This window comes from Staurois parvus, unplaced genomic scaffold (assembly GCF_062004578.1).
Source record: "Staurois parvus isolate SC_StPar_1 unplaced genomic scaffold, SC_StPar_1.0 ptg001058l, whole genome shotgun sequence".
Classification (NCBI taxonomy): Eukaryota; Metazoa; Chordata; class Amphibia; order Anura; family Ranidae; genus Staurois; species Staurois parvus.
Window position 1 is genome coordinate 1,417,304 of NW_028318854.1, and position 16,240 is coordinate 1,433,543.

General features: G+C 44.3%; 1 protein-coding gene across 4 annotated transcripts in view; it reads right to left on the reverse strand.

The window, feature by feature from the left end:
• The window catches only part of LOC149440710 (calpain-9-like), a 62,416-nt gene extending 49,845 nt beyond the window's left edge, over positions 1 to 12,571 (reverse strand). For 3 of the 4 annotated variants that reach the window (XM_089658219.1, XM_089658217.1, XM_089658220.1), the window contains exons 1-5: positions 12,460 to 12,571; positions 6,819 to 7,017; positions 6,676 to 6,745; positions 3,361 to 3,479; positions 1,789 to 1,946 (exon numbers count right to left, since the gene is read on the reverse strand). In XM_089658219.1, the coding sequence (XP_089514345.1) occupies positions 1,789 to 1,946; positions 3,361 to 3,479; positions 6,676 to 6,745; positions 6,819 to 6,983 (512 nt within the window). In that variant the 5' untranslated portion in view covers positions 6,984 to 7,017; positions 12,460 to 12,571. Of the gene's footprint in view, positions 1 to 1,788; positions 1,947 to 3,360; positions 3,480 to 6,675; positions 6,746 to 6,818; positions 7,018 to 12,229; positions 12,434 to 12,459 lie in introns of those variants that run through there. The other variant, XM_089658218.1, reaches the window with a different exon arrangement.
• Between the last annotated feature and the right edge of the window lie 3,669 nt (positions 12,572 to 16,240).

Genomic DNA, 16,240 nt, shown 5'->3' on the forward strand with positions numbered 1-16,240 from the left:
GGTGGTATTATTCTGTCTTGAGTAACAAGCCCAGCCATTGCAGTGGAGCCAAACCCCTTAAAGGGAATCTATGCATCATAACCTGTGGGTTTAAAAAGTGTGGGAAACATTTAAAGTCTACCAAACATCCCAAGGAGGGAAACGTCTATTAGACCTATATTCTCCCTATAGGTCCAACATGTGAGGTGAGCACCCAGAGGTGGATCACTTGGGTTTGCAGTGAATCAAGGGAAAGTCTAACACAATTTGTGGACAATCATTCTGGTGGTAATCAACATATGGACTTTGTATGTAAAAGTTTGTTGGGGGGTTTTTTGTTTTTATTTTAACAGTAACTTTTTTTATTAACAGCACTGGGGTTTTGGTATCACTTATAACATAACTTCAAAGACATGCTGGTAGGTTAATTGGCTCCTTTCTAAATTGGCCCTAGTATGTGTAAGTAAGGGACCTTAGATTGTGCGCCCCTTGAGGGTTAGGGACTGATGTGAATGTACAATATATATGTAAAGCGCTGCATAAATTGACAGCGCTATGTAAGTACCGAAAATAATATATTGGGTTAAAAGATTGTTTTATTTTTTCACAGCACTGAGGTTATGGCAGCTGTTTTCTTTATAGTAGTCTATATATATGTAAAGCCTTGGGATTTTGGAACCTATTTTGACATAATTTGCTGTATATTTAGCACAGTATATACAGCACTGTGGTTGCAGTAACAGAGGTAATACGCTCGTAGTAGTAGTTATGATTTTAATACTTTGAGTAAATTATATTTTCTGGTGATTCGTGAAGGAATATACTTGAAAGACACACAGATGTTGCACATAAGTCCTCATGCACACTTGACATTTTGCTGACGCTGGTTACGTTAGCTGTGTAAAGTCACGTTAAAAAACTTGAGTTTTTCAGCTTGTTTTAGCAGTTTTGCATTAGTGTTTAGCAGCGTTTTCCTGCATTTGCATTTTTTTTGCGTTTTTTTTTATAAAGTCCAAAACACTGTTTTTTGGTGTTAGAGCGTTTTTACAGCTGAAAAACACCTCTAGAGATCCACTAGTTTTGGGGTTTTTTTCCAGCCAAAAAATGTCCCAGCAAAAAAACATTGATTGCAGCCTATGTGTGCATGGACACATAGGATAACATGTTGGGGAGTTTACTGTCTGTAGGAAAAAATGTCAAAACGCCAAAAACAGCCGCTGTAAAAATGTTCAGTGTGCATGAGGACTAAAGTTTTTTGCTGATGGTGATTGGCACAAAGAAAAGTGCTACACTGATTCAGTTGTTTTGTTAAAAAAAATCATGTATTGTCAGTACTAGGAAAGTCAGACCGCTGCAGTTCCACGCAGGCAGCAGCACAGCTCTCTAACATACCCCACTGAACACTGTTCTGATCAACAGTGCTGCCCAGTGTGCAAGAGTGGTGTTGATTAGATCAGAGTCCAGGGGAGCGTGCTGGACTGCAGAAGACTTGGGGCCACTGCCATAAAAGCAATAGTCCAACACTCTCTCACTATACTAAACCCTGTAGAAGTAACTTTACATTAATTGTGGCATCAAGAAACTACAATTGCTAGCTGGAGGTAGCCATGTTGTCTGAACCCGCTTCTCATCGAATAATTTCCCAGAGAACAGATCTTGTAGGAGGCAGGAACTTCAGAGCTTTGGTTTCGGGAGAATCAACAGTTACCTTGATGAAGCGGATATAATGACTGTGCAAAACAAAGTGACTTTGTTATCGAAGGGTTACAAGTCCCACCGGCTGGAGTGTGTGCTTTTAGTAATACTCACTTGGCATAGGCTTTCTCAAGCAAAGAACTCCAGAATTCATCCTTGTCCTTAGAATGCACAAAAAGTAAGTTGTAATGACCCCTTCCAGTCTGCAGGGTCTGCACCGTGGGCAGCAGATCATCCACCACTACCTCCACCCAACGCCCATACTGCCAGAACTAGAAGAGACATATCAAGAGAGATTTATTATTATTATTATTATACAGAATTTATATAGCACCAATGGTTTGATCAGCGCTTTACATTATGATTTATTAAAGAATATGTAAACACAACATTTCATATTTCTGATGCGTTCCTGCTGTACCAAGTACTTGTATGAAAAAGAATCCTGTTCTCTTTGTATTCCTTCCTTTGTGCGAAATCCCTGGTGTTTCTGCCAGTCCCTCTGCTTTTCTGTTAAAAACTGACCCCATCAAGCAGTAGAGCATAGCGTGGTCAGTTTTCAATCTGTGCTGTGAACTCAGCCTGCTCTCCTCCAATTATCAGACTTGTCCTGACACGCCCTCTTTGCACAGCCATTCACTAGGAAGACCAGTGAACTGCAGTTTCTCCTCGCTGAGCTTCTTATGCAGCAGAGAACAGTGGGTATGTGATGACATGGGGGGGGGAGTATCAATAATGTTTTTATATCTATACATAGATGTTTTGCCTTTCATTTCTATTTTAAACTGAATGGGTCATTTTACAAGGTGAGGGTTTACATATACTTTAATTACTGTTCCTTTTCTGGTTTGTTAGATATTCTAGCAGTGTAATATGGCAGACATTGCGTGTAAATGCTCGGGGTATACTCTTAGTCCGTTTCATAAAGATCAAGTTCTTCAAGCTCTTGAACTACAGAATCTCCATTCCATTGAGTCATGGAGGTAAGAAGAGGTAGTCTAGACAGCAGGCCTGAAAAATAAACTGCCTGGGATTTCAGTGTAGTAGTTGCCGTGTTTTCATATCAAATAGAAGGCTGGGAGAACTCTGGATTTCTGGCAAAAGAAGCAGGATTGTTTTTGGACTTGCAGCATTTTTATCACATAGGAAAAAGTGTATGTACAGCAGAGATATAATGCATGTGACTTTTTCATTTGTTTTGCCCACACATACAATTTTATCTTTTTTCAGTGAATCAGTTGACTTTTTGCTCATTTTTGCTTTGGGTACCAGATGGTTTTGGTACCATCCCAGTGCATAAAGTCCTGATATTTTTGTCTTTGACAATGAAAGTATGTGATATTTTTATTTTAATTACGATTATTACTAATTTGCCTTCCTAGATATGTTTCACATTTTTAAGTATGTCTGAGGCTTTTGTTTACTATACCTTTTAAAAAATAACCCTTGACATGTTTGTTTTTTTTAAAAAACAAAGGGTACTGTTTTCCATTCTGGTCCTACTGGGCCAGAATGTTAAAGATACAGGCCCTGATGCGGATCTCCTGGTGCAGTGGTCCATGTCTGCCCAGAAAGTTGGTAGTCATGGTTGGAAGACTCCACCACATACTGGACATTTTCCATGTATACAGAGCTAGAAAAAAGTAATATGGATAATCAAGAATGCTTTACAGATTGCTTCTTCACCTGGAATCTAAACTTGCCGATATACCCATCTCCAAAGTCTTGTTCCATGGGCATAACTTGTTCCAGGAGCTGAGGACACAGTGACAGACAGGCCACGGCAGAGAGGAACCAGCAGTTACCTACAAGAAGGTACAGTACATAAAAAGATATTCCACTGAATTGTAATAACTACACATAATTGTATCCGGAATACAATGACACCCCGTGCCCCCCCTCATCCTCTCCATCACTACTAACAACGCCACCATCTCTCCCACCCCACACGCCAAAGTCTTGGGTGTCACCCTGGACTCCCACCTCTCCTTCCTACCCCACATCCAACTGCTATCTAAATCTTGCAGGCTCCACCTCCGCAACATCTCCAAGATACGCACATTCCTCACCCCAGACACCACCAAACAACTCGTACACTCCCTCATCATCTCACGCCTGGACTATTGCATTTAGGGTTATAGAGTTCTAGTTATAGAGCATATAGAGTTATATATATAGAGTTCAGAAATACAGTGGTGGCCTTTCTCCACAACCAGCCTTCTGACTGGATAGTGAGAGGGCAGCAGCAGACTGATGAGGTTATCCTTCTCCCCACCTATCAGCAGGTTCCAATACATTTGCATACAGCACACATAATTTCCTCCCAACAACAAACAGAAAAGTCTCCTGCGCACAAGTGAAGTTTGCTCCCAACCTACCCTAAAGTCTCCCAGATTGAGCTCTGCTGTATAGGGGATTTCAAGAAAAGAATATGAATTAAAATTAAAGTGTTACTAAACCCAGGACTTTGCATTCACTATATCTGCTCTTCCACAGTACACAAGACATGAAAATGCCATTATTTTAGTAAATATAAACTGCTAAATAGCTTTTTTCATCAGCCGTTAGAGCAGTCTTGTGATTTATATCAGTGTCTAGCAGTCACTGGTTAAAGCTTGCAGGAGGAGTTTTCATTCTCCCCTGTTTGTCCTGTGAGGCTGTAGGACTCCTGACCCTCTGTCTAGACAGTGCCGATTGGCCCTGTGCTGATCACATGCGCTCTCCCAAGAAAAAAAAAAAACTCTTTAGCAATACACACCAAACTGAGCATGTGCATCTTGCCTCCAAGGCTCTGTTCTATCAGGAGATGGATTGGGGAAAGTAGAAGGGCAGGATCAGAGAAGACATGATCAAACATCCTTTTTACACAATGCGGAGGATTAACCCCTTAGGTTCCACAGTGAGTATAACAAGCATGCTTTACAGACTGATTTTACTGTTGTGGGTTTAATAAATTACCTGCACTATTTGATGAGTTATAAATAAATACGTAGCTGCGCTCTGGTAAAAATAACTACAGTTGAAATGGATATTTTTGGACTGTTTTACCTGCTAAAGGATTTGTATTTCTGTCTATCCACTTCTGAGATGTACAAAGCCCTGCCAGACAGCGCAACTAAGTTTGTCACTTCTCTCTTCTCTGCCACGGTTAGACTACTTTCACAATGATCCGTAGCAAAAACACAGATACGTTTTTTTTACCGCACTAAAAATGCAGCAAGCAGGATTTTAAAAAACACACTGTTCCATAGGAATACACCATCACATGTTTTTTTCTTCCACTTCTTTTTTTTTTAATGCAAAAAAGGAAGAAAAATGGATGAATGTGAAAGCAGCAGGTGCCCTTCTTGCTCCCAGCCTGTGATTGCATATTGAGGGAGGAGCAGCACGCCAATAAGGACATCTGTCTGCTCACTCCATCTGTCAGCACATCTGCATACATCAAAGATTGATAGACTCCTAGTACTGCCCCTCCATCTCTCAATCTCAGTTTTACTGTACAGGGGGAATAAAGGGGCTGATAAAAAGATGAAGATACATAGAACAGTACATAAATTAGTGGCACCTTTAAACCTCAACTTTTTTTTTTTTGAATCCAAACAACTTTTATTCTCAAGATAATAGAGAAAATGGAGCAGTACTTACAGAATCCACAATGACATTACTGCAACAGCAGGATTACACATAAATAGAACACCGTGGATACGCAGATCCCGTAATAAACAGAATAATAGAAATGGTAAACAAAACAGAGACCACAAGGATACAAAACTTTCTTCACAATATCTTTCTTTTTCCTTTTTATGTCTTATTCCTTCCTGACCAGATGTAAACAGAAATGGGGGAAATAACAAAGCCCGAAATATGTCTTTAACCACCTCCCGCCCGCCATATAGTCCAATGACGGGAGCAAGGTGGTTCTCTCATTCTGATAGGACGTCATATGACGTCCTTCCATTCTCAGGGAGCTCAGGGAGTGCACAGCGCGGTGATCGGCGGTGCGCTGTGTCCCTCGGACACAGCGGATCACGATCCATGGAAAGAGCCAAAGATGTCGGCTCTGTCATATGATCAGCTGTGTCCAATCATAGTGGATCACCTGTAAACAGGGAAATGCCGGTTATCGGCATTTCTCTCCTCTCGAGCTGTCACGCTGACAGCTCGAGAGGAGAGGACAGCCGGTAATCAGCATTCCGCGGAGGGGACATGTACACTGATCATCAGGGCATTGATGATCAGTGTGCCCTGATGATCAGTGTGGCCCCAGAAGTGCCACCTGTCAGTGTCCATCAGTGCCAGTTGTCAGTGCTGAACAGTGCTACCTGCCAGTGCCCATCAGTGCCACATCAATGCCACATATCAGTGCCTACCAGTGCACATCCATGCAACATAGTGCCCATCTGAGCTGCCTTTCAGTGTCACCCATCAGTGCCACCTATCAGTGCTGCCAATCAGTGCCGCCTATCAGTGCCAGTCAGTGCTGCCTATCAGTGCCATATATCAGTGCTGCCTTTCAGTGCCCATCAGTGATGCCTGTCAATGCCCATCAGTGCCACCTACCAGTGCCTCCTCATCAGTGCCACCTATCAGTGTCCCTCAGTGCATCTTATCAGTGGCCATCACTATAGTCTCATTAGTGCACATCAGTGAAGGAGAAAAATTACTTATTTACAAAATTTTATAACAAAAACTAAGAAAAAAACGTGGTTTTTGGTTTGTTTAAGAAAAAAACCGGGGGGGGGTAAAATACCACCAAAATAAAGCTCTATAAAAATTTCATATGGGTACAGTGTTGCATGACCGTGCAATTGTCATTCAAAGTGTGACAGCGCTGAGAGCTGGAAACTGGCCTGGGCAGGAAGGGGGTATAAGTGCCCTGTAGGCTAGTGGTTAAACAATAAAAAAAAAAACCACATCAACAACAACCTCTGGTTAAACCTCAACTTTAAAGATGCCTCAGCATCTATTATTCTAGGTAGTCATAAAATGGCAAAGACTTACTCAGGTTCCCCTGGCAAACATCCATTCTGGTGGCTCCATCTACAATGAAGCGTGGACATTCACAGATTTCCTGGAGGAAACAGACAATGAAGACCTCCTGTAGCATATGGTTATTCTTGAAGAACAGATTTCTATAAACATACCCTGGGCCTCTTCCACTTTATTCCCTCCACACACAAGGCCTCATCCTCAGGGAAAGTAGAGTCCACAAATAAAGGTTGATGGGAAACAAGTGTAGAGGTTTCTGATATCGTAGCATCATTATCAAGGTGAGTAGATTTGATTCTCTTAGATGCAGGAGGTTCCATTATCCACCATCATTGGTTGTTGTATCCAGACTTCCTGGAATAAGAAGGTCAAAGGGACCATGTTAGGTTTTTAAAGTAGATGTAAATCCTAACCTAATGATAGTTTTCTGAAGTTCTGTTTATAGTATACAATTGCTGTTAAAATAAAATTCAGTTTTCACCTTTTCTCATACTTTGTTGCATCTTAGTGCTGCTGATCTCCTGAACTACCTGTGCAGGATCACCAGGGGTTACTTTTTTGAAAGCTAGAGGCTTAAGAATGTAGAAGTGGCTCATAGTGACTGGGTTTACACTCTAATATGGGGCTCCTGGAGGATGTCATTACTCTTCTTTTGAGAATGCTCCTTACCCGATTGTCAGGCTGAAACTTTGACTTTAATGCCTTCTGAGATGCTGACCTGAAACAACTATAGACATAAGAACTTCTTCCACTTTTCTGATACTCATGTCCAGCATTCATGTCACTATATATTTCAGTGACAATCAGAAAAGGGACTATGATTAAGCCTTTTCCCCCTAGTGCCCAGTGGCAGCTGACAGCTATATCACTTTCTGTTAGCAGAGGATCTTGAGACCTGTAGTCCTACAGTCAATGCATTCTGTGTTTCTGAGTGCTGACTCAACTACACATGCCAGAGCTGGCGATGCAGAAGGATTCTGGGACAACAGATATATTCCATTGCAATAGGGGGCTCACTCTCTTGGTGAGCCATTCAGAGCTGGATGCATGGAGACTGCCATTCTCCTCAAGAGAAAGATTGTGGGTCTGTGGCCACAGGACACATTGGGATCACATTGGTCTTTCTGCATCAGGACTGTTGCTGTCCAGGCGCAGATAGACATCTGTTTGCCGTGCTGTCAGGCGGTCACTCTACACATCTCTACAGAGAGTCAAGAGCATGTTCAAGAAGTCTCTGTTCCGAGACTGTGCTATCAACAGGATTGGTAAGCAGGTGGATGCACGACCTCTTTCTGTCATCATCCTAGAGATACTGCATGCAGACATCTTTACAGCTCAGTCACAAGGAGACCTTTGCTTTGAGCAGTACCACAGCCTATCTGTTCCACTTCATGGAATTAACAGTGTTCAGTAATGGTTTTGGGCCCCACCATTGCTAGCAGAAGATAGCAGATACCACCATGTTAAGAACTTTTAGCATAACAGGAGCTCCAGTTTTTAGTTAAAGGGACTTCTTTCTTGTTGTAGTTGTTCAGTCAAGGGTAACTACATATACTTACACAAGAGTATACATTTATATAGGGTTTTCTGCAAACCCCTTGTAACGCCAGTGGCCCAGAGGGAGCTGATAAGTCAACAAGTCTTCTCTTCCCTTCTTACTGCCAGTGTTGCATTTAAATGGTTGAAGCTTACATCACATAACTGTACAATCTGTTAAATGTTGACAATGAGCTCTTCCTATTGTACTAGTGTTTCTGCTTTCATACGTTAACTGAGGTTGTGCATACTAATCACATTATTCCTTTGGTCTACTCTTCTGCGTAAGTACTAAAATAGAGGTGTTACTAAAGAATTGTGTATCTTGCATTATTATTCTCTAATATTGAAGTATATCTGAACTCAGAGGTGTTGGTAGGCTTGCAGGGTCAGGGCAACAACTGGGGACAAGCATCAATGTGCAGCCCCTACGGCGGTAGTGCTACACATGTGCTGAATCTGTAACTCAAAATACTTAGATCAGAAACAGACAGGCAACTAGCAAAAACTTATGATAGGTTAGCTTTAACAGTTAAAGTGTATTTTTACATTTTAGATACAGTGGGGAAGTCTGTTAGTTATTGCATTCTGTATTGCGGGAGATTCACCTCTTTGTACCATTGTCACCAAGAAAGAAGTTAAGTGAAAATCACAAATTTTAGAGTTGTCCCAGAAAAAGAGGTAAGGGGACTCCAGAATGGGGAAATCTATCTAAGGCTCCATGTACACTGCAGCTAATAAACTCACGTTTAGGAGCTTTTCTGCTAAACAGATGTTTTTTTAATCTACGTTTTCCAGCAGTTAGTTTCCATCGTTCAGAAGTGTCCCGTGTATATGGAGCCTAAGGCTCCTTTCAGACGGGCATTCTGATAAACTGAAACACTGATAAGTGGACCTGATCAGAAAGGCCATTCGTTTCTGTGGACAGGCAGGGGCGTATCTACCGCGAGGCAAACAAGGCATTTGCCTAGGGAGGCAATTTTTAGGGGGCGGCACCGCCCCCCCCTCTTGCAGTGGCCCGGAGGACAGCAGGAGGATCGATGTGGGGGAGGTCAGTTCCATAGCGATGCTCCTGTACCTCTCCCTCCAGCAGCTGACGAGCCGGGACCAGGGGACAGCCTGGGGCAGGGAGAGGAGAGGATCCGAAGGAGGTGAGCTGTGCTGTGGTCTGTGGGATCTCCCAGTCTCCCTCTCTACACTGACAGATCGTATGGGACTGCACACACCTCGCCCCCCCTCCTTCCTGCTGCGCGGAGATCATCAGCACTTGGAGGAGGTGTGTGTGTGCAGCCCCAGGCGATGTGAGAAACGGAGAGGGAAGAGAGGGGGGGAAGAGAGAAAGGGGTAACAGAGAGAGGGGGTGGGGAAGAGAGAAAGGGAGAGAAGAGAGAGAGGAGGGGAGAAAGGGGGAGGAGAGAGAGGGGGGGAGAAAGGGGGAGAAGAGAGAGGGGGGGGAGAAAGGGGGAGGAGAGAGAGGGGGAAGAGGGAGAGAAGGGGGAGGAGAGAGAGAGGGGTATGAAGAGAGAGAAAGAGGGAGTGAAGAGAGAGGGAAAGAGGATGAAGAGAGCGAGGGAATGAAGAGAGGGAATGAAGAGAGAGAGAGAGAGGGTGAAGAGAGCGAGGGAATGAAGAGAGAGAGGGTGAAGAGAGCGAGGGAATGAAGAGAGAGAGCGTGAAGAGAGAAGGAATGAAGAGAGAGAGAAAGAGGGGGAAGAGCAAGAGAGGGAGGAGAGAGAGGAAAGAGAGAAAGGGGGAAGAAAGAGAGAAAGGGGAGAGAGAGAGGAGGAAGAGAGAGAGAGAGCAGGAAGAGAGAGAGAGAGGGGGGAAGAGAGCGAGAGGGGGAAGAGGGAAGAGCGAGAGAGGGAAGAGCGAGAGAGGAGGAGAGGGGGGAGAGGGAGGGGGAAGAGAGAGAGAGAAGGAAGAGAGGGGGGAGAGGGAGGGGAGGGGGGCGAGAGAGGGAAGAGAGAGAGAATCATATATATATACATACACACTTATTGACTCTCTCGCTCTCTTATTGGTGGGGGGGGGGCGCAAAATGTTTGTGTTGCCTAGGGCAGCACAAAGTCTAAATACATCACTGTGGACAGATAGGTATAAACAGACTTGAATCCATGTACACCTGCCTACCCCAGGCCCGAGAGACTCCATTCTCTTCTGAGTAGATTGGAGGTAGCCCGGTGTAAACGGACAGCAGAGTCAATTTAAAGCAGATACTGAGCTGACACGAATATGTCATCCACCCTCTCTGCTGCAATCAGCAAGGAATCAGCTCACAGATCCCCTGCTGATCACAAAGAAATCCACCCATCTGAAAAAGGCCTAAGGCTGGCCATACATTATACAATTTTCTTGTACAATTTTCCTTTATATTTAGCAAAACAACATACGTATATACTGGCGTATAAGACGACCCCCTAATTTTCCAGTTTTGGGCTATACTCGCCGTATAAGACTACCCCCCTTCCGAGGCACACCATTTAAAAACATCAGATTTGATTTACATAATATTAATAAAAATGGTTATGACTTACCAGTACTTAAAATCCTTCAAAATCCTCATCATGTTCATCATCTGACATCATAAGTTCAGCAATGACATCTCTTTGATACATTTGTTGACGGGGTTTAGGGTCATGTGACCACCGTGATTGGCTGTCATGGTGGTCACATGATCGGAAAAGGTCCCAATCGTAAGAAGAGATCAGGACTTTTCTGTGGGACACCGATACATGTGCTGGGAGCACACAGGGCGCGCGCTCTCAGAACGTGCGTGTTTACAAACGGTATGAAAATATACGGTCACTCGGCGTCAAGGCTCAGCTGCCGAGAGGCCACATATTTGCATACGTGAAGGGGTTAAGGTTCACATTTTATACTCAGTGTATAAGACGACCCCCCGATTTTTGGGGAATGGTTTTTAAGGTTAAAAAGTTGTCTTATACACCGACATATACGGTAATATGAGGTCAAGCCTAAATACTTTCAATTTGTATGCAATCAGGTAGGACCTTGCACTACATAGCTGAAGGTAAATCTAAAGGAAATTGAACAAAAAAAATTGTATAATGTATGGCCAGCTTAAAGGAGACGTACAGCCGAAGCTCTTTTGGCTGTACTTCTTCTGTGGTTCAGAGGAGTGCAGTTTATTTTGCACTCCTGTTACCTGTTTTCAGCTGACAGCGGCTGATGTCACTCATCCAGTCCAGGCTGAAGAAAGATCCCGACTTTAATGTCGGGATCCACCCCAGAGTCTGGAGCGGCACCTGGCTCAGCCTCTCTGTGATCTGACAGTCACCACTCTCTGCTCAGAGTGGCTGTGAGAACTGAATTCTCACACTCAGATTGATGCTGCATCCACCTAAGTAAGTACAATTGGGGGGAAAAACCCCACACTTCTCTTTTGAGGCTTTGTTCACATGTGCGACTAGAAGACGGTAAAACCAGGCAGCTGAGGGCTGTACACATCTAGTGGCAAAAGATTAAACAGCATGCCATATTTGGCGGGTGTTACCATCACCAAACGTGACCAATGCAAGTCTATGGGGGAGTGCTGTCACTGCCCTGCAATTGAATGCAATGCACGTGATTGCAGTACAGCAGTGTGGCATTTACAGGGTTAAATCAAGCAGTGAGAAAGTGACGTAACACCTCCACCTGGCAAATACCCTCTGAAGAGTGATCCAAAGCAGCCTGCTTTTCAGGGGACACTTCATGTATGAATGAGCCCCTAGAGGTGAATTTTCCTCCCTTAGGGAGATTTCCTTTCACTTCCTGTTGCATCTTTGTGACAGAAAGTAAATGGAAATGTCCCCGACAGTACACAGTCAGTAAAAAAATAAACTGGCAGGAGTTTTAACCCTTCCTTGCTCTATCCAAACAATTGTCTAGACATACATTTTAAATTCCTAAACACAAGTAATCAATAGAAACGTATTTTGAACTTTGTGGAATTTCATCACTGCGTATAGCAATCAGTAATGTTGTGCAGACTGAAACACGGCAATGACTGGTTAGCATGAACACACACCTTTCCTCCATCCAGGCATGACCGATCAGCCCACTGTCCCTCATTAGTGCAGTCAGATCACATTCATGTACTCAGTAGTGTAACACCATCAGAATGAAGGGAAACCAAAGAGTACGTTAGCAGTGCAGCATGTGACAGTGTGCTCAGTATGTAGAGGGAGCCATGAGTACAGACAGAGCTGACATTGTATACTCTACTCTGCCAGACACTCCCCCATTACTTCCCTTTACCTGAGGAGGTCACAGGGCTGGAGCCAAGACACCTCTGGGAAATCTCAGTCTTCAACAGACACATTCAGACATGCTGTGCTGCTCAGGGAAGTGATACAGAACTGGATCAACCAGAAACCTGCAAGGACTTCTGGGAAGCTTTGTTCTCTAGGGAGAGGCTTCTTATGCAAACTTTAATGCAGTTGTGGTTATTCAGCAAGTCTCAGCGTGCTTGGCCAGCATGGTCTAACCCAAGGTTTCCCACTCCAATTCTTCTGATGGCTTAGTGACATGCATAGTTAGGTATCTTAGCCCACACAGCCAGTCTCCAATGAGAAAGTAAAAAGACAGCGCTGGACCCGTAGGTTTCTTTTACTGGTATTGGTATCTTAAGGTATTAATGTTGGTGTAAATAATCCGGTTCCTGAGCAGGCGGCTTCTACACCGCAGAGAATATCCATAGTTTCCTTGGCTTGTAGTAAGAAGAGTTGAAATTGAAGCACCACACCACTGTTAAGAGGTCCAGATAAAACTTTATTCTATTAAAGTTCAGGGGTGTAATTCAAGAAGTAGTCAATGCATTTTGGGGGTCTAAGTGCCCCCTTCATCAGGGATTGATTGGCAACAAAGTGAACAAACCAGAGCTGAACTGGACCTACAATGGTATTTTTTCCAGTGTGAATTGAAAGCACGAGCCAGATAAGCAGCTTGTTTGTTGATTGGAGTCTGGAGTTCAGAGGCTTTGAAGAGCTTTGGAGGGGCGGGGTCTGGAGTTCAGAGGCTTCGAAGAGCTTTGGGGGGGAGAGTTGGGGTCTGGAGTTCAGAGGCTTGGGGGGAATTGGGGTCTGGAGTTCAGAGGCTTTGAAGAGCTTTGGGGGGATTGGGGTCTTGAGTTCAGAGGCCTCGAAGAGTTTTGGCAGGGATTTGGGTCTGGAGTTCAGAGGCTTTAAAGAGCTTTGGGGAGGATTGGGTTCTGGAATTCAAAGGCTTCAAAGAGCTTTTGGGGGGGGGGGGTTGGGGTCTGGAGTTCAGAGGCTTTGAAGAGCTTTGGGGGGATTGGGGTCTGGAGTTCAGAGGTTTCGAAGAGTTTTGGCATTGATTTGGGTCTGGAGTTCAGAGGCTTTGAAGAGCTTTGGGGAATGGGGTCTGGAATTCAGAGGCTTCGAAGAGTTTTGGCAGGGATTTGGATCTGGAGTTCAGAGGCTTTGAAGAGCTTTGGGGGGGATTGGGGTCTGGAGTTCAGAGGCTTCGAATAGCTTTGGGGGGGATTAGGGTCTGGAGTTCAGAGGTTTCGAAGAGTTTTGGCAGGGATTTGGGTCTGGAGTTCAGAGGATTTGAAGAGCTTTGGGGGGGGGGGATTAGGGTCTGGAGTTCAGAGGTTTTCGAAGAGTTTTGGCAGGGAATTGGGTCTGGAGTTCAGAGGCTTCGAAGAGCTTTGGGGGATGGGGTCTAGATTTCAAAGGCTTCAAAGAGCTTTGGGGGGGACTGACGTCTGGAGTTCAGAGGCTTCGAAGAGCTTTGGGGGGATGGAGTCTGGAGTTCAGAGGCTTCGAAGAGTTTTGGCAAAGATTTGGGTCTGGAGTTTAGAGGCTTTGAAGAGCTTTGGGGGGGATTGGGGTCTGGAGTTCAAAGAGCTTTGGGGTGGGAGGCTTGGCGTCTGGAGTTCAGAGGCTTCGAAGAGCTTTGGGGAGGGGGGGGATTGCGGTCTGGAGTTCAGAGGCTTCGAAGAGCTTTGGCAGGGATTGCGGTCTGGAGTTCAGAGGCTTTGAAAAGCTTTGGCAGGGCATGGAGTCTGGAGTTCAGAGGCTTCGAAGAGCTTTGGGAGGGAAGAAGAAGGGTGTGTGCAGGTGTCCACAGTTCCTGTTATCTTAGGTCTCACAGTTTGGAGCTTCAGCCTCCCAAGGAATCTGTGAGGCTGCGAGGGAGCAGCCAGAGACAGGCATGTCTGCACAGTGCGAGTGACATCTGTAGCAGAACAGACAGAGGCTCTAAGCCTGAGAGCTGAGTACAGAGCTGTACATGAATACAGAGATGCTGTGTGAGGCGGTCTGAGGACCCAGACTACAGGCCTTGGCTTGAGGCCTAAGCAGTACACTGCAAGAGAGAGCTAGGAGGCTTAAAGAGATTGTAAAACCCTCTCATATACCCAGTGAAGTGAATGGCCTCAGGTGATGCGCATAAATCCTCCTACATAAATTGTACCTGTTTATCTACCACCTTCTCTACGTCTGTTCAAAGTCCAGAATTTATACAGCTTGTCTGAGCTTTCAGAAAACAGGGGCAGGGACCTGAAATTACACACTGCAAAGACCAGTGAGAAGTGCTGAGAGCTGATTGGAGGAAAGGGATACCCCCCTTCACACAGCACACAGGAACAGAGCTCAGGCCATCAATCACAGGCTTTGTGCTGGAGGTCCCACCCCATCTCCTTTTTTCTCTTGGTGTCAAGAAAGCTTGTCAGATGTGATTCACGCCGATAGCAGAGGAACAAAGCAGCAGACAGAAATGACACTTAGTGCTCCTAATTGAGACAAGTACACACTATAGCGGGATATGATGTGTTCATATTTCATGTCCGAGGTTTACACCCACTTTAATGTTAATTATTTTCAAGTTTGAAATGATGGTGGAAACCCCTGTCAGGGAAACCATTTGCCCCGAAAAGTAGTTCCTGGCAGGGGTGAACTCGCTGGGATTTCATTACACATTGTGGTGTCTGTAGCTGGTAGTTGGGGATGAGCATGGCTTTGGTCCACACCTAGGTTCAGACCAGTACAGCCATGTGCCCAATGATATCACAAGCATCTCCGTCCCTTTATCACATGTGGCTGAGGGGTGGGGAATGCCCTGGCCGTGGCTGATTGGCCTCTGATTTGGAGGAAGTGACAGTTTACTTCTAGATTTGGTTCAAGCCTAAAGGTGGGAATACACAATTAGAAAATCGACCGATCGGTCATCCAACGACCAAGAGGCGTTCGTCGTTGGTCGAAATCATGGCCCACATTAACCAATCTAAAAAAATCGTTCGTCGGGCAATACGTAGTGTTGATGTGGAAGTGATGCAGTGTGCATGTGACCTTGTAGCCACGCCCTTCTGGTCAGAACGAGCGATATACACGACAATTACCAGCAATGAGTATAATATCGTTTATTACATTATCTATATACGTACATAAATAGTGATACATAAAATATAATCTGCACAATTCTGGTCTCATCATCTCATTAGGTCAATCTACTTTTAACATTTGGATTTTTCGTTCATGTTTACGAAGATTTCTTGGACATAAACATCCGAGTCATCTTCTGTTTCCGCTCATGCGTGATAGCACTTGATAGATTTTTTTTCATATGACCGTCATACCACCGCATGGAAAATCGGTCATTTGTATGCGAAACAACAACATTTTTCACTGTTGTTCAACCGGATTTTTTCATTCACAATTATCAGCGGAAACATCCTGCTCATCAATGAAGAGAAAATCGTTCGATCAGTGGTTCATCGAAATTTATGTACGGGGCATAAGGCTGGCCAAACACTATACAAATAATAAAGGTGCAGCGCTAAGAGTAGGAGTAATATCATGCAAATATCAACAGGAAAGGAGAACAGAGATTAAGAAATATACAATGTGCAAATTGGTTATCAAGGGCACATTGGGTAACATTAAATTATTGGTCAAAAATCAATATAGTGTCCAAATCACAAGAAATGTGGGTATAGGAATCTTGCAGGGTCCCGTCTGTCGGTGAAGATAAGTGATCCAAAGGTGAAGATAAATAAATAAGTGGAATGCGCACT